This window comes from Arachis ipaensis, chromosome B2 (assembly GCF_059453495.1).
Source record: "Arachis ipaensis isolate K30076 ecotype BB chromosome B2, ASM5945349v1, whole genome shotgun sequence".
Lineage (NCBI taxonomy): Eukaryota > Viridiplantae > Streptophyta > Magnoliopsida > Fabales > Fabaceae > Arachis > Arachis ipaensis.
In genome coordinates this window covers 99,578,091-99,587,407 of record NC_142437.1, presented here as the reverse complement: position 1 = coordinate 99,587,407, position 9,317 = coordinate 99,578,091, and the positions used below count along the sequence as shown (strand labels likewise).

The 9,317-nt window shown below is 34.7% G+C and overlaps 1 protein-coding gene across 2 annotated transcripts; it reads right to left on the bottom strand.

Annotated features, from left to right (window-relative positions):
* Positions 1 to 2,038: 2,038 nt before the first annotated feature.
* Positions 2,039 to 7,359, bottom strand: LOC107625557 (RING-H2 finger protein ATL33). Of its 2 annotated transcripts, XM_088503604.1 has the most exons (3): positions 6,581 to 7,359; positions 3,675 to 3,829; positions 2,039 to 3,426 (listed from the first exon to the last, which is right to left on the bottom strand). In XM_088503604.1, exons 1-3 carry the CDS (start codon positions 7,205 to 7,207, stop codon positions 3,423 to 3,425), a joined length of 786 nt encoding a protein of 261 aa, XP_088359730.1. In that variant the 5' UTR covers positions 7,208 to 7,359; the 3' UTR covers positions 2,039 to 3,422. The 2 variants fall into 2 exon arrangements, with proteins under 2 accessions (XP_088359730.1, XP_020971721.2); XM_021116062.2 differs by lacking the exon at positions 2,039 to 3,426 and having other exon boundaries at positions 3,490 to 3,829.
* Positions 7,360 to 9,317: the final 1,958 nt, after the last annotated feature.

The following is a 9,317-nucleotide window of genomic DNA, read 5'->3' as shown; positions in this document are numbered from 1 at the left end:
AATTCTATCAATACTTGTCGCACTCAGAAATTATTAACACTTATTTATACATGTAGATGAAATCTTGGTATCTATATTGAAGAGCTTGTATAAAATGTAGTTACAGTGATCAAAAAAATAATCTCACTCCAAAGAAGATTCTTTTAGGGGAAGGACGACGGACGATCAAGACTGCCTCTTGTAAAATGGGAGATGATACAGGCACCGAAGAAACTAGGGAACTAAGTGTGAGAGATGCGATGAGTCGTAATACCGCGTTGTTGTTTAAATGGTGGTGGAGATTCTCCAAGAAAGAGTGTCCTTTATGGAAGAAAATAATGTGCTCCTGTAATAATCTAAACCCGGGACAGTTATTGTCTACTCAAGCTATATCAGCAAAAGGGAGTCCGTGAAGAGATATTTGTCACTTGCAAATCAAGGAGGAACATGTTAACAGAGGATGATTGACGGGTTGGCTATAGAAGTAGGCGATGGTAGACTAACCAGATTTTGGAAAGATACATGGCTACAGTCGGAGAAGCTGAAAGACTCATTTCCAAGACTCTACTTAATTTCAGAGAATAAGAGATCCGTGATTAGGGACTGTGGATTTTGGGATGGGATAGAGTGGGTGTGGAACTTCCATTGGAGGAAGGAACTCCGTCAATGGGAGACCGACAATCTGAACCAAATGCTTGAGATCTTGCATGCTGTGAGATTGATAGCAAACACACAAGATAGAGTGGTGTGGAAATTTGATAAGGTGAGAGTTTATACTACTAACTCATTTGTGCAGGTTTTGTAAGAACAGACATTGACAGATGATATTCTTAGCTATAAGTTCACAAATGGAATCTGGAAAGAAATTGTTCCACCGAGGATTGAGTTGTTTACTTGGTTTGTGCTTGTAAGCCGAGTTAATACAAAGGATCGCTTGAGCAGATTAGGCATCATCGAACAAAGTGATAAAGTCTGTGTTATGTGTAGTAAGAAAATTGAAACTGTACAACATTTGTTTGTTACATGTGAGTATGCTTGGCAGGTGTGGTGCGCATGGATAAGTCATGTGGGTTGTGTTTGGAGCATCCCTGGGTCCATAAAAGAACATTTTGAGAGCTGGAGGATGATGTTTTTGAGAAAATATGTGCGAAAAACATGGTTAGTGGGATTCTTCTCAGTTATATGGAACATCTGGTTGTGTAGAAATGAAGTTATTTTTCAGAACAAGACAGTGAAAGTGGTAGATTGTGTTGCTAGGACGTTTTCTTGCTCTAAAGAGTGGTGTAAAAGATAACTCATGTTGTTGATAGCTATGTCAGAGATAACATAGGAATTACAAAATCTTATTTTTACAAAATCTTATTTTATGTTTCTTGTATGCTCCATTGAATGTGTTGAGCTCATTTTTTTTCTCAAAAAAAAAAAGAAGAGAAAACCTATATAGATCTTGTGGTGTCTGCTTGTACAACGCGTGGTGGAAAGAACACAATGTCAGCTTCAATTTCTGTACGCAATAGGCTGTCACCGCCTTAGCCCTCTGATCCATTTGTCTCGTATAAATAGCAAGAGACTGCTAACTTTTCTTTTTTTATTAGACTCTAACTAATAATACTTAATCCAAGGCTCACTTTTATTTTTTTTTTTTTCTAATGGGCCGTGTTCTACAATTTGGGACCAAATTGTTCATTGGACCATGTTGCAGAACCAGCATTCCATTTGAGGAGCATGTTTAGTATTTATAGTCCCCTAATAAAATGTTTTTTATAAAAAAACTTAATAATTATATATGGAAGAAAATTATAATTTTCTGATTGTAATATTATATTGAGTTGTCCTCATCCTTAAAATAATTTACTTATGTGAGAAAAATTATGTTGTTAAATTTAAAGACAATGATAAACGTTTTGTAGTATACAAAAATTAATCAATTGAGATGGAAAATAAAAATTAAATTAATCAAATAAAATACAAACAAGTTATTAACAACAATAATAATAATTCACATTAAATTTCAAATTTCAAAATTTTAAAAAATTCAGTTAGTTATTTTAAAAAAATAACCATCCGAAATCCTAATTTATCAAAACATTTCACTCTAATACTCTCTTCTTTTTCAATAGAAGACTACCCCTACCTTCATTAATAATCATCCCACTTCATCATCGCTGCTTGACTTGCCACACGCCACTCACCCTTAATAAAATTAACCACCCACTTAAGATAAAAATAATCATCTGCATACCTAATGAATTGAACATCCAATATATTTTAATTATATATAACTAAATCCAATCCAATCAAAATAATCATCTACATAAAAATTAAAATAACCATATGCATACCTACTAAAATAACCATCCTAAATTGACCATTAAAATAGAAGAAAAAGGAGATGAATAAATAAAAAAAACAACTAGGATCATCCAATAATTTAATTTTTATTAAAAAAAATATAATTTAACACATGAGTCTTATGATTTTTCTTTATCTGAAGTGCATATATATATATATATATAGAGGTATTCTAGTCATTTCATATATACGGATATCACACGGATCTTCACGGAACCGTAACCTCTATTTTCGTCTCTGTCTCATTTATTATACGAATTCTCGCTCTTAAGGGTATAAAACCATCCCCATATCAATCTCTCGGCGAGTAAATCTCCGCAAATATCTGCCTAGCGGAGAGATTTTGTCATGCTAGACAAATAGATCAGAAGGTTCAGATAATAACAATATGCTATATGCAGAAACTAAAACTAACATCCTATTCTGCCCACCACGAATCGTACAACTATGTATGACACGTACGATCTATTGGTGTGGATGTTTTTAACAATCCACGCTATAGAATTTTTTGAATAACCTTTTGAGTGATTATGGTTGTTTGGAATTTATCACACACCATAAAAATATGCATTTTGACAATTTTATGATCAGAGGTTCAGAGTAATTCATTACCAAACTTGGTAATCAATTATCACAGTCAAATAACCATATTTATTTATATGTTCTTGCAATTTTAGGTAGTGATAATCAATTATATGGCCCGTTAATCAAGTACTAAATGCGTAGAGAATTCTTCCATCTTTTTCAAAAATCGTCAAAAAGGCAATGGCCCAAATTTTGGTTCTACAGTTCTACTACTACAAAGTCAACGTTCCAAACATCAATTCAATTACTTTATCTCTAGAATGAATTGAAACACGATCACCAAGCATCACAAATCATCAAACCCATGAAATCCAATCTTAATAAGCCCATGAGATGCCTAGAAATAAACCAGCTGTTTTACTCATTGAAATACCTATGACTAATGAATGATTAGTCATCGTGCCTCGACAATAATAATTACTCTGGCGGTGGGCCGATAAAGAAAAGAAAAAAAATACCTTGATTTCAAATTTTCAACTGACTTTGGTTGATTCCCACTGTTGTTTTCACCTAAAACACAATAATCAAAGTGAATAACCACGGTCCACTCAATTAGAGAATGGTTGTTGGAGAGGCTACAGAAATTAAAAAACTTAATGGGCCATTTGGAAAATAAAAAAAACTGCAATTTTCAATCATAGTCAACCAGACCCTAGAGTAGCTATAGCAAACGCAGCAGTCCTAACATGAGAGTATAATAATACAAGAAGAGGCAAATAATCCAAAACAGAAAGAAAGAGCAACAGTAAGAAGATTACCAGTAGTGTGGAGAGCGCCCCCAAAAGACTGGTTGAAAGTTAAAGTTGATGCTGCTTTCTCTGAAAAGAAGGGGACAAGGTCGTTTGCAATAAGGCCGAATCAGAGGCGGAGCAGCCGCAGCCATAGATGTGAGTTCGACAATTATGGCAAAGGCCTGAGCCATCAGAGAGACGCTGATCATGATCAAGAATTTAGATAATCTGATTGTCTCCAATTAGTGGAGGCAATCAAGAGTGGGAATGATTGCTGGAAGATAGATGTAATTAGTGAAGATATTCACTCCTTGAGCCACGAACTACCTTCATGTGGATTTACATGGACACCGAGCAGGGGAATGAACTAGCCTATGTATAACAAAGATGAAACAGCGTGGGAATCTGCGAAGGGGTTGGAGCTTGAATCCGCTGCTGGAAGTGGCGGCGATCATCACAAAGGACTCAAGGGGCTGGTATCACTGCCACCGCATATAAGGAATGATGGTTGCAACTGATACCCCTTCCCACTTAGTGTTTCATTGAGAGCTGAGAGGTAGGAAGAGGTTGGTGAAGCTATTCAATGATGTTTGCAAATGATTTTATTTTATTTTGTAAAGCCAAGAAAACTCAAGTGCAAAGGGTTGTTTCTACTTTGGATCAGTTACTTAAAGTTTCAGGCATAAAGGTGAATTTTGACAAATTCAGAGCTCTTTCTTCTCAAAATGTATCCAAATAAAGACAAGAGATCTTCGCAAGTATATCAACCATACGTTTTGCTAATTAATTGGGGAATTATCTTATTGTTCCTCTTGTTGCTAAAGTATCAAGATCAATGTTTAATGATATTATTGGTAAAGTCCAATTATATTGAACTCCTGGAAGGATAGCTTTTTTTAATAGAGCTGCTCAAATCCGTCTAGTCAAGTCGGTCATTGCTTCTATACTAATATACAGGATGCAAGTAACCTCCTTTTCGAATATTATTTGTCATTAGATTAACAAAACTATAAAGCATTTTGTGTGGAGTGATAAGTCATCTTGTGGTTTGCAGTTAACTTCTTGGAAGATCCTCACCACTTCTAAGAGGTAAGTAGGCTTAGCCTTCAAAGATTCTTGGATTATGAATGTTGCTCTTGACAAATTGGTCTCTTAATTTCTTTAACATCATGATAAATTAGGGGATCAGAATATGTTTAATAGAAATTTATTTGATATTAAGGTTGCGGTGGCAATTTCTCCTACTTGGAAAGCAATTCTTAAAGCAGCTAATATTTTAAGAGATGGTTTTGTTTGGAATGGAGAATCTGTTGCAGATTCATTTTGTTTTTCTAACTCTGATTGTCATGGCAAAAGAATTGATGTAATTCATATATCTAACTAACTCTCAATTGCGAGTAAGGGATCTTTTTTACGATTTTGAGTGGCATCTAAATAGATTGACGACGATGATGGATGCTGAATTCAAAAACGACATTATGGGACATCAAATCTTTGTTGCATCGAAACTTGGCCCTGGTTGGTGGTAGAGGCATTCATCTTTCAAAATTTGTTCTGCTAAAGGAGGATATTCTTGGTTATTTGATCGAAATCATTCATGGGATTTATCGATAAATTAGAACTGAGTGTGGAAACTGAAAATTTCAGGAAAAATTCACCTCGTTTGGTTGACCATTTTCCCCAAGCATTGCAAACAACTATTTTTAGATTTTAATGATGTCTCGCTCCCATAGATTCTTTTCAAATATGTTAGCATCAATTGGAAACAAATTTTCACTGTCTTCTGGATTGTAATCGAACTTGTGATGTATGGACTATGGAGTCAATTGGGAGTTCTAACATTTCCTTCTTTCAAAACTATCACTCATTTTTCATTTGGTTCCAATGGAATTGAGAGTATGGGTCAATTCACTTTCCTTGTAGGCCTTTGGAGCATTTGGCTAGATTGGAATGATTTAGTTATTAACGATAGAAACTATATCTTCTGTCATAAAAGATGTTTATCGTTCTCGTCATTTGGTAACAGAATTTATATCGGCTGCTTTACTGTCATGTCTTGTTTTGTGTCCAACTCCTTTATCTATATGTGGACACGTTCTCAAGTTAGGTTTGTCAAACTAAATTTTGATAGGAACTTTTTTGAAGATGTTGCAAGAGCTAGATTTTTATGTTTAATTAGAGGGTGTTCTAATCAAGTTTCAGAAGTTAATATATTGAGAGCTGAACTTTTTGCTATTTAGTGTGTACTTCTTTCTAGTTAATAATTGAAAGGTGCCGAAAGATCATACAGAGAATAAATTTTGAATTAAAGCAACAAAGAACATGGGTTGTCCATTTTGTTCTAATTCAAAGGAATACTAATAAAATTGCAGACTTGATAGTAAAATGCGGTGCACAATTAGATTCTGATATGGTTCTATAATTTCAACTATAATGAGTGATTGCGGTTATTCTAAACCTACTTTTATATAATTTCTAAATTTCTATTTGCTTTGTGTTTCTGTTTTCGTTTCTCTTCCTTTACTTTGTTTTAAAAAAACATGCTCAATGCAAGAGGAGCATCAGTACGATATTAAAATGGCTTAGCCTCATTTGTCCCTTCTCAGCTAAATACACATGCATACATACAGATATTTTGCTAATTAAATCAATTATTCAATTGCTAAATAAAGTTTACCATTGCTTCGTTGAACTATCAAGTATCAACTATATCATTTATGATTTATCCCTTAGGACATTATATTCATATACAAACCTTTGGACGGTGTGATTTTATATATTTCCCTAACAAACTTTCATCCTTTTCTTTTCTTTTTTTCCTCTATATCCAATTTCAAATTCCACTACACACCTTTAAAACTCACAACATTTTCTATATATTAAAGAAATTTTGAAAAATAAAAAAGGCAAGAAAAGAAATTAAATGTTCATACCAAACCGGATGCATCAGGAAGACCTTGATGAAAATCATGATGATCTCTTGCCGGAGCAGATGAACTGGGGCGCTTTCTGCCAGCGCCGGCGACGATGGAGCGGCAAATTGGGCAATTCGTGTGGTTGCTGAGCCACAAGTTGATGCAATCAGCGTGAAACGAATGCTTACAATCGCTAAGTTGCCGGAGTTTCTCGCCGTCGGCGAAAGCCGACAAGCATACTGGACACTCGATGCCGATCTCCTTCACGTGAGAGTCCTTCTGGTACCGAAATTCAGCAACAGCGGTGGCGGTGACGCTGTCCCCGTCGCGGGACTCACTGGAATGCTCCCCGGAATTTCGCTCTGGTTGCCGGCGGCAAGACGGGCAGCCGTAGGCGAAGATAAAGGTGTAGATTATGGCGGGGAGTGTGACCATGGCAATGATGGCGAGGAGGAATTCGAGGGGAGAGAGGTCGAAGGAGCTCGAACCGCCCGGAAAAGGCGGCGGCGGGGTATTAAGGATCGCAATTTGAGCGGGGGAGAGCGGAGGAGCATAGAAAACAAGCTGCGATGATGGTGGTGGTGGCGACAGAGACGGTGATAGAGTGTGAGTGGTGGTGGTGGTGGTGGTGGTTGGCTTGTCCATGATTGGGGTTCAAGAAGATAAGTGAGTAGTAGTGTGACTAATAATAGTAAGAATTATTATTATGTGGTTATGCTTTAGGTTGTATTTGGTTTTGATTGTTACTTATTTATTTATTTAGGTTTTGGTCTTCCTGTGATAATTTTTGAGTAAAAAGTGGTTGGGAATTGGAGAAGTTTGTCTACTTCATTTGTTAGGGTGATGACAGTGATTGCTCTTTGTGGATGGCGGTGTTTGTTTCTTAGGACTGTATTTTTTTAGTGTCCAATAATTGATTAGGGTGATGACGTGATGTATGTGGAGTAAATGAATTTCTTTTGTGACTGAGGTTTCTTCTCCTTCAAATTGTATCATATACGTTGACATTTTACAATTTTAGGACGGAGTAACAGAGGAAGCTATTATTTGTGCAATAAAATTAAGAAGACAAAAAAAATAATTAAAATTATTTTATTTAATATTTATTAATTATTATAATAATTAATAAATATTAAATAATATAATAAATTTTAATTATTTTTTATTAATTTATTTTTGTTATCAAATATTTTAATTATTTGTGTAATAATATTATAATAAACAAAAATAACATTTATTTTTCAGACTAAAGCCAAATTAATAAATGTTTTCCTTAGGTTATAAGAATATAAAAAGAAATAACTTTAGAGACAAAAGTAAACGTATGTGTATTTAATGTTAGAGTGTACAGTACTGATTTAATCATCTTAATTTTATGCTCAAACATTTAAAACGTTTTATTTTTATTTAAAATATTTTATTTTATTTTAGGCTTTTAATTAAAATTAAAGTTTTTTCTTTTAAAATATTCTTCCTTTGATTTTAATTTTTTTTATACATAACAACGAAAATCGTAATTATAATAGTCAATTGTTGCAAAATGATTATAATAAGAGATGAAAAACCTATATTTTTGAAATAAAAAATTTAATTTTGATTAGAAGATTAAAATAAAATAAAATAAAATATTTTTTTCTAAAAATAGAATGTAATATTAGAGACGAAATTAAGATTTAGTCAAAATATTAAAAAATAAAAGAATATTTTATTCTTAATGTCATAAAAAATTTCAACTGATAAAACTTTTATATTTTTGTATTTTTCATAAATAGTTAGTAGCAAAATTTATTTTATAAGAGTTAAATTTTAAATATAGTGTTAAGGATTGTTAACAAAATAGATTTTACGCTTAAAGCTCTCAAGTCTCAACTTTACTTATGGATAATGGTTGTTTTAGGAGTTATCTGAAATTGGGTCGTATTTAGCCTTGAACGTGAGGTCCAGACTCTTTGTGAGACAGTGCCCGACTTGTCCTGTGTAAAGTAGCCGCCGTCCGAGTTCTTGGTGAGGAAATGAGAGATGGTACCTGCAAAATACTCTGATACTTAAGTTAGCAAAGGTACAAGCAGGTTTATAGTAGATTGGATCTTAAGTATACCTGAGAGGTGTCGGTGTATTTATAGGTGATGAGCCAATAACCACCGTTGGAGTAGTTCCACCTTTGTCGGCGGGTAACCGTCCCCTTTATTCAAGAGTTGTTGAGATCTCTCTTCTAGAAGTAGGTGAGAGATAGTAGGGATTAGGTATAACTCCTTCAGGAGGGAGTTATTACTTGTTAGCATTCTGTGCGACCCCTTAGGAGGTCGGCTACTTGGTAACTGTCTTTTGGGCTTTTTCTGTTTTGGGTCTAGCTTGAGTTTTAAGTCAGGGTATGAACAGTGTCCTTGTTTGAGTCCGACCTTTTACTCAGGTCGTACTCAAGCATATGAGAAGTCAGACAGGTGTTGGTAAGTAGGATTATCACGTCGGATTTTTTAGGTCTCCATCTTCAAGTTGGAAACCCGACGTGATTTTGAAATGTCAATCGTCGCGTCTGTTGACTTTCAATAATTTTGACACGTTGGGTGCGGTTACATTGGTAACCGTGCACGTCATTGAATGAGGGAGGGGTTTTACATTTATGCCCCTTGGGTCTTTGAAGAACTGAAGATTGATGGTTTAGAGGTTATAGAAACTCTCGTTGTAAGTATAGTTACTAAACCAAGCAATCAACCTTTCTTACAAAAGTTGTGGTTGTCACAAGTAACAAACCCCT

Bases quoted from the DNA above. Each gene is read 5' to 3' on its own strand.
- LOC107625557 (XM_088503604.1), bottom strand. From the start codon at position 7,207: ATGGACAAGCCAACCACCACCACCACCACCACCACTCACACTCTATCA. The intron at 3,830-6,580 runs GTATGAACATTT...CTGATGGCTCAG, and splicing joins TTCCTGATGCATCCGGTTTG to GCCTTTGCCATAATTGTCGA.